General features: G+C 36.7%; 1 protein-coding gene and 1 long non-coding RNA gene across 2 annotated transcripts; both read right to left on the reverse strand.

The window, feature by feature from the left end:
• Positions 1 to 4,368: 4,368 nt before the first annotated feature.
• LOC103433314 (cell number regulator 8-like) lies at positions 4,369 to 6,761 on the reverse strand. Its single transcript, XM_008371558.4, has 3 exons — positions 6,320 to 6,761; positions 5,165 to 5,367; positions 4,369 to 4,871 (listed from the first exon to the last, which is right to left on the reverse strand). The coding sequence occupies exons 1-3, from the start codon at positions 6,615 to 6,617 to the stop codon at positions 4,632 to 4,634; spliced, it is 741 nt and encodes a 246-aa protein (XP_008369780.2). The 5' UTR covers positions 6,618 to 6,761; the 3' UTR covers positions 4,369 to 4,631.
• A 2,352-nt stretch (positions 6,762 to 9,113) lies between these two features.
• Positions 9,114 to 11,627, reverse strand: LOC103419306 (uncharacterized). The gene is made up of 4 exons (XR_526902.4): positions 11,370 to 11,627; positions 10,644 to 11,277; positions 9,408 to 9,497; positions 9,114 to 9,320 (listed from the first exon to the last, which is right to left on the reverse strand). It is a non-coding gene; the product is annotated as an uncharacterized lncRNA (long non-coding RNA).
• Positions 11,628 to 15,336: the final 3,709 nt, after the last annotated feature.

Consider the following 15,336-nt stretch of genomic DNA (forward strand, 5'->3'; position numbering starts at 1 on the left):
TATTAGTTTGGTAGTTTTCGAAAAATTGGATATGCAGCTGATGGACGTAGTAACTACGTATTTCTATGGGGATCTTGATACAGAAATTTATATGAAAGTTCCCGAAGGACTTACATTGATTGGTTCAAATAATTCCAAACCCCGGAACATGCTCTCAATTCGGCTGAGGCGTTCACTCTACAGTTTGAAACAATCCGGAAGAATGTGGTATAACCGTCTTAGTGAGTATTTGACTAGTGAAGGATATGTGAACAATGAACTATGCCCTTGTGTGTTCATTAAGAAGTCACATTCCGGATTTACGATTGTTGCAGTATATGTCGATGACATGAATCTCATCGAAACTTCTGAAGAGCTCGCGAGAACTGCTTCGCACCTCTAGGTAAGACTCGATACTGTCTTGGTCTCGAAATAGGGCATTGTTCGGATGGAATCCTAGTACATCAACAGAACTACACCCATAAGGTGTTATGCCGTTTTAATGAGGATAAAGCAAAGTCTTCAAGTACTCCTATGGTCGTTTGTACGCTAGATGCAAAACGAGATCCCTTCCGTCCGAAGGAGGATGATGAAGAGAACAAAAATAATTAAACAATATGCATATAAAGTGAACAAAAATAACACTATTTATAAAACACAACAATCACAAAAAAAAAAAAAAAAACAAAAAACAAAAAACAAAAAAACAAAAAGTAAACTGAAATGTCCACTGTTTCGTAAAAAAAGAACATTATTTCTGAAAAATGTTAAAAACATAAAATGTGATGAACACCTATTAGTTAAACAATATACATATAAAGTGAACAAAATTACACTAGTTATAAAACAGAAGAATCACAAAAACAAAAAATAAACTGAAATATACACTGTTTCATAAAAAAAGAACACTATTTCTAAAAAAATGTTAACAACATCAAATGTGTATAACACGAATTAATTCATAATAAATTTCTGAAAAAGAAAAACAAAATCAAGATGACCAACATACAATATAAACAAAACAAAACAAAGAAAAAAAAAATCAAAACTTACCTGAGATTCTTCGAAATAAGAAACTCCTAACTGAAAATTTCACAAACCGGAATCAATCTGCTAATCTGAAAACAAATCAACAACAATATATAAGTCAAATAAAAAGCTAAGCATAATTCATGCAAAAAAGAATTCAAAATCGAATTCCAATTTAAAAAAAAAAAAACAAACAAACAAACAAATCAAAACTTACCTGAGATTCTTCGAAACTCCTAATTGAAAAGTTCACAAACCGAATCGATCTGCTAATCTGAAAACAAATCAACAACGATATATAAAGTCAAATAAAAAGCGAAGCATATTACATACAAAAACGAATTCAAAATCGAATTCGAATTAAACAAAAAATCGAATTCAAAATCGAATACAAAACTGCAAAAACAATGTCGATTACCTCCAAACGAACTAACTGAAAAGTTCACAAACCGAATCAATCTACTAATCTGAAAACAAATCAACAATAATATATAAAGTCAAATAAAAAGCCAAGCATATTACATACAAAAACGAATTCAAAATCGAATTCGAATTAAACAAAAAATTGAATTCAAAATCGAATACAAAACTGCAAAAACAATGTTGATTACCTCCAAACGAAAATCTAACCAAATATGAAAGACGATCACTCCAGTTAAAATATTCAAGCACAACGAACAACACCGATGACAACGATTCAATAGAATCTCAAAATATGCAACCACTGTGAATCTGTTTTGAAACAAAGGTTTATTCCGGAAAAATCCCCCTAACAGGGACGAAGAACAACAGCGATCACGATTTCAAAATGCACTCTCAACATTCGTCGGCAAGCATTACTCAAACCACTCAACCAGATTCATAAAAAATTGAAAATCCCTCTGAAACTGGTCGGCAAAAATTAAAATTCAATTAGTTTATATGTTCGGCTAACCCCAAACCGACTAATCTAACATAATAGTTAAATTAGGTTAACCACATCCGTTAGGGGTAAAATTGACAAACCACAATGTTATTTAGTCTGGACTATTGTATTTGGGCTGATATAAAACTGGGCTTTGTACTAACCATTAAATAAACTTTCAATGTGGTTTTTGGTTAAAAGTTAAATTTTTCAAGCCCTTTTGGTTAGTTTTCATTTATATAAACCATGTGATGAGTTGCTAAAATATTTCTACTGGATACACATATGTTCCGTAACTTAGTGACGTTTAATTAATGAAAATTCAAAGTTATTCTAACATATTTTTGTACTTCAAATCTGTAGTTGACGTTCGTGAATACTAACAGAGACAAGATTTTTCAACCTGGGTGGAACCAAATTCAGTAATCTTACATTGTGCATTAATGTTGTGAAGATTATTCAACTCAAGTCAATCACTCTTCTAATCAAGGTACTATTTTTCTTCATAAAAGCATCTTTACGTTTCTCAATCGATATCCCATTTTCGTCTCAAAGCATCGAGGAAAGTTGTTTCTGATTAGTTCCTCGAGACTGGTATTGGTGAAGACAGTAGAAGCTACGTGACATATCTCACCAGAACTGATTCAACATCCATGGCCTGTGCGTATCATATGTCATCAACTCTTAAGCGTTTTCGAATATGGTTGGGTAAATTAATTTTTCAAGTTGCTAGATCTTCAGTCATATGAGAAGTAGTAATTGAGGCATCTTTTTAATTTCAAGTGCATCAGCATCAGCTTGGTCTTCAAATATCATTGCTAGCTTGGAAGGTGTTGCTTGGAAAACCTTTTAACAGCTTGTGGCTTAATGGATGTGTCGTCAAGCAGCTGCTGCGCACTTGCTAAAGAAAAGAAAGAAATGATCTTTCCCTTGCTGTTTTCTTAGCGTCTACGGTGAAATTTTTTTTCGCGTTTGCTCCATCGTCTCCAAACTGGATCTGGCCACAATGCCAATTGCCAAACCAGTATAAATTCATGTGTTCTTGTTGGTCCTTTAATTTATTTTTTATTTTTGGTAAAGGTGTTCTTGTTGGTTGTTAGGTTTGTTTTTTCCATCATGCTGCTCAGAGAGAGAGAGAGAGAGAGAGAGATTACATGTTTTATCTTATTTAATAACTTAAAAATGAAAATTATTCGAATGTTTGATGGTACCGAATGGTATGTAAGTTTCTAATATATATATATATGTATGTGTGTGTGTGTGTGTGTGTTTGATTCTGCAGTTGGCTATATATATATATATATATGTGTGTGTGTGATTCTGCAGTTGGCTATCGAAAAGGATAACGGTTGCACTCACCATTATGTTTGATTCTGCAGTGAGAATCATATTTCATCATTGCTTCGTTTCAAGTTTTTGTCTTTGTTAAGATGGCACCTAACGTGTATGTTGAAAACCAACAATTGATTATCCTTTTTACGTCAAGACTACGGGACGTTGAAAGTTTTTCGGATCAAGACAGTACGAAAGTTACACATGACTGTTGCTAGCAAGTTCTCGACCGGAGCTTGTTCCGGTTGAATCTTCAAAACACTGGACGAACGATGTTGTTTCTGCAGGGGGCATGTAACGTAATTTGGACGTGTGGTTTCGTTGGAGGCCATATACATACATTACGTGGCTGTAACTTGTGAGAATACTCCCCTAAATCCGTATCACCGTTGCTTCGTTCAAATTGTGGCTTGTAACATTTGCAGACTTTACACCAGATCAAAATTAATTGAGGCGGGTTGTTTAGAAAAGCAAAAATCATGGATTTTTGTTTGTAAGATATTCAATTCTGGCGGTATAAGGGAGTCCCATTTTTCGAGGTAAACCAATCTGATGCTCCTTCCTATGTCTTTGCTGGAAAACTCTCAACTGAGTCACTGATTCAGTTTGTTGTAACCGTTCACTGGTACGTCGGTTTACGACTTCTGGATTTGTGAACGCCCCATCAACCGTTTGTTCCGTGTTGCTCTCTTCGTTGGGATGGCACTGAATATATTGAGCAACACGATGGGACAAGACTTGAGCTGGTATGTTGTACGCTAGGTGTTCTGGGAATTCCCGCTCAAGACAACTTCAATGCGGCGGGATTTTGAAGTCGAACGTGTTGCTCGAGCACATGAGTTGCAACTGCAGAAGTCTTTCTATTTGTTACCTCTAATCTCTATGATGAATAATCTAATAAGCCACAGGCCTAGTGGTGTAAAGGATTGGGTTCGGCTCTTGCAGATGAATGAAAATTTATAAATTTGTAGGATGTATATAGGGGACTGCAAATTATACCGAGAATAACATGGTAGCTGATGACCTTGCCAATCAGAGCTAACATATGGATCCCGAGTAGCAATATTTTGATGAGATCACGTATTACATATACACCAAAGGTAGATATAAACAAAATAGCCCCCTTTAGAAACCAAACAGTAACAAGAAGTTTCAATCATATTCTGAATCCACCGAACAAGCACGTCCACAGATTTTACGTATTACATATACACAAACGTTTATACTTTCATCTTTATCTTATTTAAACTTGATTACGGAAACCAAGTAAAAGATGTGGTTCAGCGATAAGTTAATGCGGTTTAACAACAGTTCCCGATATCAAAACACACTTACGTATAAACAGAGCACGAGCATCCAATGCCCAGGAAGGACACGCTCTCAATTCTCAAGCTCCACGGCCCATGGCCTGCTCCCCAGGAGGAATCATAACCAGAACTGGCTGAGCATTGAAACCAGGATGTGGCAGCCTGCGACGGATCTCACGACCTTCCTGGCATAGAGCACATGGATGACAGAACACGTGTGTTGCAAAATCACAGGCAGTCTCACATTGTTCCTGTTGTAGCTCATCATCCATAAAGCTACCACAGCACCCACAAGACCTATTAAGTGCCTCACAACTGCCCTGCTCATCACCACAAATCATAAAAAACACACATTTAATATCTCTCCCGAAATCTCTGGTAAAAATATATAGAATGATGCACATGCTCACTATGTAATGCTTTGAGTCGGACAATTAAAGTACTTTGTGTTATGATTATTAGACTCATTGTAAAGCCATGAACAAAAGAAGGGTAACTAAGAGAGTCCAACGATCAAAAACACCACATGCATTCCAAAAGTTATATACATATTATAAGCAAAATTTAAAATACAATAACGTATGCATTTTGAGGGGGAAAATATAAAACTTGCCTCTAGGTTGAATTTGCGGCGGATGGCAGTACGCCTAGGATATGAAAACCACGGTGCAAGGCAGTTCCAACCAAAAAAGGCGTTCCCAATCAGATAAAGAGCAGAGTATGGCAAACAGTGATTTGCAAACGTCCCAGGAGCAGATCCAAGTCTCTCAGCATTGCTTCCATACAACACACAAGGAGCCACACTTCCAAGAAGACCTACCCAAATGACATCAATGTTAGCATGCAAATTGACAATAGCATGTGGGAGGAGAACACTGGGAAAGTTTATTTACGAAAACTATGATCTTAAAGTCCCAAAGCCCTTATTATCAAGTATTAGCCAAAACTTTATCCAACTGTTTCGTGGGCACACAATTTTCATATCCAGTGGGAAATAAGTTGAAAATTTCTGAACTAACAGGTTTCTTCACAGTACCTTGGCCCATACAAAAGCTGAATGAACAAACAATTTATTTTATTAACCACTCATGTTTACTCAAATTTAGGGACTAGATGAATTTCAGCGTTAATATAATGCTAAGCAACAAAACCTATGTTTGTATAAGAAGGTAAGAGTATCCAATACAGAAAATCAAAGGAAAAAGGAGGTAAAGACGTAAGATCAATGAAAAATTATCCAAGACCTCAACTCGGGTAAGGCTGTAAACTCAAAAAGCTATTTCCAAGTGTGATCCAATCAAGAACGAATACCAAATTGCAGAATGGTACATCCAAGAACACATTTTGGCCATTCGGGTTCACGCTACCCCTTGGGTCAGCAGTAATCAACAAGATGCATAGCTATTCCAGAAAGTTCACAAAATCCCCTTTTCTTATTAAGCAAGAAAGGTATGGCTGAAACCGTTCAACACAAAGAACATATCCTTGAATTCTACAATTATCATATAATCATAGAATACATCCAATCCGGCAAATATAGCAATACATAGTCTACTCAAGATTAATCGAAAAGCGGTCACAAAGAGATTTAAATTTAGCTAATTTAACATAATTTCAAAAAAAAAAAAAAAAAAAAAAAAAGGCAATTGAATCAATCTGTTCTCGAAAATCGAAGAAATCAAAGCTACTCAGGGCACAATAAAACAGACATCCAAACACCACACAATCCCAAGCTGTTAATTCAATAAAATCAAACGAAAAAACTTACAAACTTCGAGATCGCTGCTACAGAACTCATCATTACGCCCAAGACAAGCAAGGATGCTGGAGTCCCACTGAGCCCGACCCATAGGCTCACCCATCACGCTCCCGTGCCCCAAGGGCAGCCCATCGGCGGTCCACACGCACCCATTACCACCTCCATTCACATGCCCCACATCCGTCGGCGATTTCTCCGGCGAGGCCTTGGCGGGCTTCTCAGCATCCTTCTGGTTCTCCTCGAATTGCTTGCTCAGAAGAGGGCTCGATTCCTCCTGGACATTGCTCTCCCTGTTGTTGGTCGCCATGATTGATCACAGAGAGAAATCAGAAACCCCAGAAATCGAATAGCAGAGAGAGAGAGAATGAATTTTGAAACCCTAAAAATGGATCGACGGAATGAAAAGCGACAAAACTAGCTGTCTCAAAGTCGATGGTATCTATAGAACAAACCACGTTAACCGCGTTTTTGGTAATTAATGTTCGTCCACGTCACACCACCAGTCAACGTCGTTAGCTGGTTTTGATCTGCTGTGGCACCTACTGGGGTTTGTGCCGGTGTAAGTTCTGGCCACGTAACCATCTCCAACTGCAGTGTTCTGGACTTTCTTGCGTGGCAAAGAACTATTGGCTGGCGGATGTAACCATGTTTTTTTTTTTTTTGTCGAAATGTATCCATGCTATTGAGGATGTTCTTATTGTCAGTTTGGTTAAGTTTTAACGAATAAATTAAGAATTTGGGTATCTTCGAGGAAGAAGAAATCACCCAAATTGAGGTTTTGATTTAGGAAAATTCAAATTAAAGAATCAGTTTGACATTATTTATTTATTTATTTAAGAAAGCATTTTCTACGTCGAAACACCGATATATGTATATTTAGAGGTTTGATGGGATGGACTACGCCAAATATAATGGGACGATAATAATAATTTCGTATCGAATTCGTTATCTACGCGAATTAAATTTAGTACCCATTTACAAGTGAAATATAATAACACTATATGGTAATAATAAGTGGTAATTATTTAATCCAAGTTTTTTCTTTTAGATAATCCAAAATATGCAAAGTTAAAGTTTAACAAGAGGTGGGTTTCATATGTATTCCAAATCTCATGTTTGTTATTTTAGGATTTGACAAGTATAGTCCAATCCCACATTTTACCAATTAAAATTATAGTTAGGATAAAGATGGAAAATAATAAATTGTATCAAAAATAGAAAGTTACAAACGTTCAATAACTAATCTTCAGTCAAATTAAGAAATATGTACATCGTCGGGGTTGAGCCCATGCTCATATTGGGCATATTTGCACAATTTGATGGATCACCCTTCATTTGTTGATACAAATTTTTCTTTTTGAAAAAGATACGATAATAGATTTCATTTCATCAAAAGGTGTAAAACATTCATTTTGCACAACTTGACTCAATGCCTTACACATTCCTCTACAAGTAAGTCATTTATAACACTTGGAGGAGAAACTTTCCATTCACAGCTTTGAGTGAGAGAATTTGCATTGCGACGAGTATGGGTAACAGTAGCTTCAGTGATTGAATGAAGCAGTGCTTTGATGTCCTTCACAATTTGCCCAGCTGATGACAAATTAAGATTGAGATCCATCAAAGCCTCCACAATCTGAAGTGAATTACTCTCAAATAATAAATTTTGAAAACCCCTATCAACTGCCCAAGGCAAACCCTCCCTGAAATTTATCACCTCTGACTGCAGAGGAGAAAACATCCTCAAAATTTCCATATTTTGATGTCACGAACATTCTGAGGTCGTTTTGGATAATAGCCCCAAAGCCTGCAACTTTCCTATCCCAATTCCAGGATCTATCAATGTTCATCTTGAGGCGTCTAGGAGGTGGAACTGTCCATTTGGGAATGTTTGCTATCTGGATGTTACAAATCAAGACTACATATTTAGCCTCAACAAAGACTTACCACCATTGTACAACCCGATCAACACATACATAAAGAGTATCCATCTTCTCTTGCCATAATTTCCCATTCATTGCTCCCTACATAGCCCAACAAATCATAAGGAATAACTCGATGATGGAGGATGGACATCAAAACACTGCTTCATTCATTAAATGGATGGTAGTTTCTCCACATGAGTTGCATTGTATGCACTCTAAATCAATGGTGATGTGGTGTTTTGCCAGATTTCCACGGGTAGGAGATAATTCATTAGCAAGTCTCCACACAAAAACCTTGACTTATGGTGGAACGTTAGCATTCCACAAACTTGACCACAGTATGTTGGAGGCCATAGTCCAAGCCGATGATGAGGCACCACTGTTTGTAGGCTCAGCCAACATCTCGTTATGTGGTATTCACTTTTTACAATAAGCTTACCATGCTTCTCATAGTGCCAAATCAAGTAATTCGGCGGGGATTGTACACTCAATGGGATGAAGCGAATTACGTTTACTTCCTCACCAGAGAAAAGGGTCTGAAGCATCCCAATATTACATCTTTTAGTGTTTTGGTCTATAAGGTCATCCACAATTCTCAACATGCACCCTACCGGTTTTTTAGAGAAGGGTAGGACTAAAGAGGGGATTGGAATCCAAGGATCTTCCCAGATTCGAATAGAATGGCCACCGCCCACCTTACATCATAAGCCAAGGCCAATAATCTTACACACCATGCATATACTCTTTTAACAGTCAGAGGCATGGGGCTTTAGAGGTGCCTCCATGAAAGATCCATTTAGAAAATACAAGCAGGTATACCCTCGCGCGTTGCTGCGGGGTTTGAAAAATTATTAGTAGTGTAGAAAGTGTAGAAAATATGTGTTAAAGAGTAGAGTTTGTATGCCTATAGTACATTCGCCTGTTCTATTGTTCCTTACAAATATATATGAACATAAATATTCATGACATTGCATTTAAAATATTTATATTAATCATAACATTGCATATTCCAAATTTTCTCATTCCAAGGGCAAAACCTCTGCTTGATCTTTCGTAACCACGTCACACCTCCAGTAAAGCCATGCCTAAGAGAAAAACCGATAAAGATGAACAGCATAAAAAGCCATGTAGATTAAATGTGGCATAATTTGAGAGAAACAAAAGGAACTCACCAAACCCAACTACTCCACACCCTGCTCCAAGTTTAATCACACGATTTCATTTCACTTTTAGATGAGCATTCTTTTTCTGCATTTATTTTCCTGAAAAAAACCAAAAAAAAAAAAAACCACATGCATATTTATTAACATAAAAGCTAATTGTGATGTTATGTTTGTACATTAAAAATTCACTAATAATGATTATATTATACAAATTCATTTTTTTTTTCACATTATATTAGTCTGTACATTAGAATCTGATATGAATATAATTTAATTTTGTTAGTAAAAGTTAGTATTTAATAGAAGATTAGTTCATGAAGATCAATCAATTTGCTAGAAATTAAACTATTAATGTAACCAATGAAGTAATAAATTACTATGATGTATTACCAAAGTGAAATATTTGTAAGGGATTTGTTCATAATGGGTATAAATCCACCTTTCATTTAAATGTTCTCGTACCTTAATGCATATATTTTACATATTTATTCATTTCAGTAAACATGGTTGTAAACTTGTAACTATATGCAAAAATTTTACTCATCAAACAAATCACTAAAAAAATTTGCATAATCTATCTGCAACTCAAAAAATAAAAAGAGAGAAATTATTATCTGCAACTTAAAAATAAAAAGAGAGATAGAAACTTGTTGGAAAAACGAAAACCCTCGCCGGAACTGAAACTAATCGAGGCATGCAACGGGTATTTTTTACTTCTGAGATGAACGGAAGACAATTGGTGGCAAAGGGGAGGTCCGATTCGCCGACGTTTGGCTAGAAACAACTCGCCAGACTTGGGGCACCAAAACCTCAACTGCTTAATAATATCAAAAATTGTGATAAGCCATCCAATCGCAGGTAATCAGGTAGTATATTTTTTTTTAAAACTCTGATTAATTTTTACATATTCTTCTTTTCTGGTGAGAAGGTTAGGGATAAGCTCGCAGCTAAACTCAAGAGTGAAACAACCTGTTTGCTCTGTTTTTTGTGGGACTACAATTCCAGATTCGTATAGCAACATGTCTAAACTGTTCAAGTTGTAAGTGCTGCTTCTAATTCTATGTCTTTTAGTAAGTTTAAAGGTCAAAGTGTGTGATCTAAGGACTACAATCTCTATTTATTCATACATCAGATTTAAAGCTCCAACTACGGAGGTGTAAATCCAAAAGATTTGTGATTAATCATAGCAACAATAGAGGGAATACAATTGGGGTAACTTTCGAAGGTGTAGAGTAAAAATATTACCTTGGCGAGACCTAAAAGAGGTCTCAAAGGCCTGAAATTGGCCGAAAAAGATTCGGATCTTCGTCGAAAAAACCCACCGCAAGCTGGACTTATGGAAATCTTCGATCGATGGGTAGATTCGAGCATGCAAAGCTCACATGTTGCTGTTGGGACTCTTTGAGTCAAATAGTTGTGGTTGCAGGGGCGGCCGCCACCAGAAAACCTCTGAAAGTCGCCAGGAATGTCGAACCCAAACTGGGTTCCTCGCAAGTTGAGCAACCCTTAACGACGAAATCCACGACGGAGAATCCATTATCCCCAGCCCGCCAGGATGCTCTGACAGCCTTTACGAAGGGCCATGTGCTCATTACCACAGGGTACTGCCCTGAATTCGAAGCTTCGTGGCCTATGACCTGATAACCCATCAATAAAAATATGATCTTTAATAAAATAATACCACCCAATCATGCATGTAACGAAAGAACCAACTTTTTCCTCTTTAAATCAAAAAAATTAAAATAAAATTATGCTCAGTTTCTAGGTTTCCTTGCTTTTTAATTATTTTTTTGAGGAAAAAAAGTAGGAAAATGATGAGATGCAGAGAGATATGGACAGATTGGATTAGAGAGGAGTTGGAAGCGGAATCGCCAGTTCTCTGTAAATTCGATGGAAACGGAGCAGTTAGGGTTTGAAGCGGAAACTACAAATTCGAAGCATATATTGACATGCAAAAGGTGTAGAAAGTACCTTAGGTGATGAGGAGCCGTTTTAGACCAATGGAATCGTCAAAATCATCGCTACCCGCAACTGTGTATCCAGCGAGTCGTGGAGAGAAGAGTGAGGGAGAAGAGATAGAAGGGAGAAGGAAGAATATGAGGAGAACATTTCGTTTTGGTTGGTTTAAGGTTTGAGAGTTTTCAGAAGTTGCAGAGATGAGCTCAGGTGTGATTCGAGGAAGCTTAGGACTGTGTCGAACAGAAGCAGCAACTACAGATTTAAGGGTGAAAAGGGGAGAAAAAGAAATGGAAAAACTAAAGTCTTTATAAATTTTCTCAGACAGTGGCAGACATGCAATAACAAAAACTAAACAGGGGCAAAATCGTCAGTGCACTGTGATTATGAATAGTGATTCAGTGTGTTTTTAGTTTTAGTATAGATTGAATTTAGCCTTTAATACCTTTACAACCAAACGATGGGGCTCTATAATTATTCTCCATCCCTGTTTTGCTAGCATCCCCAAATTGAAAGCATATAGTTTTCGAAGAATTATTCTTTCAGACAAATGTTTACAAATGGAAGAATTATTCTTTCAGACAAATCAATGTGACTAGGGAGAAAACCAATTCAAATTGAAAAAAGAGAAAACCTAATAGAATTGCTCTCACATGCCACATTTGATTGGGTTTGTGGTTTGTCATAGTCCGTGTCATTTCCTTCTCTACCTCTATCCCCATCTCACTTTTCCTTTAAGCGTTGTTTTGCCCTATCTCTTCAATGATGGTGGTTGGCCCCATCTCTCCAAAGAAGGTGGTTTGTCCCAATCACCATCCAACAATATGGTGATTGTGTCTGAGATTTGTCTCAATTTGGGAACTAGCTTCCCCTGTTTTGGTTTTCCTCTAATTGCTCACTTTTCTTGCAATGTGCACTAAATTTTTCTGTAATGTTCCAAAAATATTTTCAGAAGCACAATCTGATGGTAGGCCAAAACAATGTCATAATAAATTTCAACTCTACTAGCCAAAATAAATTTAATTCGATCACTTTATGATTGCATCTAACCTCCTCGTTAGACTGCCTACGTACCTTAGAAAGAGATCAAGCCATTCGTAGTTCACCAATGTAATTAAACTGTTTTCTAACTATTCAAGTGGCGGAAAAATACAATACTAGATTCAGATAATCGAATCATGACAAATGAATATCAAATATGAAATAAGAACATCGAAATTAGCTAAAAAGGCAAAGTTGGTCCATTGGCCACGCACTGCACGTGCCACCGCCACAAACGGAAACCTAATTTTATAACTAACTCCAAAAATTACCAAACTTCACAAATTTGTAGTACACAACAAGGGGAAGAATTTTCATACTTGGGCCGAAGTCCAATTCGGTCATGAAACACCTGAAATTGCCCTTAGCCGCAGAAAACCCTAGAAATGGGTGTTCTTCAATTCGTCGAATTTGTAGTTTCGCCGCCCCAAAACTTGTTTGGGTTTTGATCTAGGCCTCAAGTGCAGTTGAACAAGGGTGGTGGTCAACGGTGGTGCTTGCAGAAACGGCCGATCGTTGCCATGCACCCACAAAACTCGTCGATGAGTTCTTCACGAAACCGAGGCCAAATATAAGAGGGAACAATGGGGAATATTTTTCAGGTGGTAGCAAGCCTTGGATTGCAGGAAAAATTCTGAATCAGCGTCATGGTGTGTGCAAGAACCGGGTTGCATGGGTTCCGGGTTGGCCGGTTCCTTCTTCTCCCATTTCGCCTCTTTTCCTTTCTCCTTATTAGGTGGATTTCCCCCTTATTTCTCTCATTTCCCTTTCTCCCCCAACTAGATCCACACACGTGGCATTGGAAGGTTCTCCAGCTTTCCGGGAGCCTTCCAGAAAAAAAAATTTTAATTACCATTTTACCCCTATATTTAACTGTTAATTTCTCTTTTGTTAAAACTCTGTTTCACAAACGGTTTTCACCTATGCGCTTGTAGGACCATGCTCTATCCAAATATGCCAAGAGACACGGTGAAACATGGGAGGATAAAGTACGTCCTTGTATAATTCAGTTTAGCCAACTAGGGGTAGTTTCATCTTTTCCACTTATCAAAAAATTATGTGCCGTAAATATAAATGTATCATAACTACGAATACGACAACAAAATATTTAATAATAAAATCTAGGAATAGGATTTCACATTTCCCCTCCCCATTTAAATTTCATAAATAAATCACGTATTTAAAAATAATTAGGGTATTACATTTTCATTGGCCCCAAATTTCACACAAATCCCTAACCCAAACACAAATTCACCCTTACTCTCTTCATCATCCTCTATCGCTTCCTTTTCCACTCCACCTTGGCCTTATTGACTCTCATTTGCCGTAAAAAAATCATGCTTTCAATTGAGTACTCTAACCGAGCTCTTGTGTCTACTAGCCACCCTAAGAGCGAATCGTCGCTCATTCAGTTAAAGGTGTGTGAAATCAAGACTTGGTTTCGTCGCGAAACTCTACCTTGCCTCATTTTTTGGTTCTGAATTCATGTCTTGATTTGCTAGTGTTAGAACTATGTTCTTGCTGGGGTTGAAATTATGTTCTTACAGGTCCCTGAGTGGTGGACATAGTTGTGAAGTTTTGATGCATCATTTGTAGGTTGATTGGTGTTAAATTTGAGCTTTGGTGTTGATATAATGTTATGTGTTTGTGGTATAGCTTTGTTTATCATTTAGGGCTCTGAAAGACCTGTATATGGTACGTTTAGGGTGCATTTGTCATTTTGTGGTGCGAAATTGACGGTGTAGATTGTTCTTTGCCTTTGGTTTTCGAGCGGCTATGGTTGACCATCCCTCACCTAGGCTTCTAAGGTTTTCTTTGCTAGCCACTTTGTGGATCCCAATTGGTTAGGTCACTTAAGAGGGTATGTTTTTATGGGTTGTAACCCCTATGCAGTGACACCATTACTCATGCTTTGTTTGCATTAGTAGCATTATTTTTGTATGCTAGTCCTTTCTAAGGTTAGTTGTAGGTTGTTATATGTCTGTTGGATTTGTTTAATGAATAACTCTACCTTTGACAGAAAAAACAATCAATGTGAAATTTCTTTGGATATGTTATTTTTGCTTGCACTATCGCATAGTAATCAATAACCTAACAGGGAGTTCGATAAAGTGATTTCCTACAAGATTGACCTCGATTCTTCACCATCATATAGTTTTCAAGTTATTCAGTACAATTGATATCTGCATATTAGCTAGGGTTTGTTTTGTCAACTGACCCTCTTGAATCTTGATGCATATTAAGAGAAAGTCTTGCATGTATTAGTAGACGGTCACGTTATATGAGTCTCCATTGTTGAAGCTTACTCATGGCACTCGTTAACGACAATGGTAAAACTTAATGAAACTGAAGCCACGAAAAAAAATTTACACATAAAAATATATTAAATCAAAATGCTATATAATGATAAACTCGTTTTGTATAAATCGTTCTCCATAAAAAGACATCTCTTAGCTGTTAGCTCTCTTCTTTGTCAACAGTTCCATGAAATGTTTGCTTACTAAAATGATGGATCAAAAGGTGGTGAAGGGCCCAAAGGATACACCATTTTTATTTTTGAATGTTTAAACATATTTTTCTGCAAAAATATAATTAAGTTATCTAATATAATGCGGATCAGTTTTATAAGTAGATAGTTTAAGAAAAGAGTAATGCTAGTAGACCAACCTTTTAGACTAAATTTACGAATCATGTGATATGTCATCAATTAAAAATAAGCACGTTAATTAAAACTTAAATAACAATCTAATTGTCAACAACTACATCATATGATTTAAATAAAGGATAATGCTAAAGAAATCAACTATTTAGACCAATTTTGTAAACCATATGATGCGGTTGTTGATGGCTGAATTTTAAGTGTTGATTAACGTGCTTATTTCCGATTGGCAACAAATCATTAACTTACAAATTTGATCTAAAAATTTAATCGACTAACATT

The sequence above is a fragment of the Malus domestica genome, chromosome 04 (assembly GCF_042453785.1).
Source record: "Malus domestica chromosome 04, GDT2T_hap1".
NCBI classification, from domain to species: domain Eukaryota; kingdom Viridiplantae; phylum Streptophyta; class Magnoliopsida; order Rosales; family Rosaceae; genus Malus; species Malus domestica.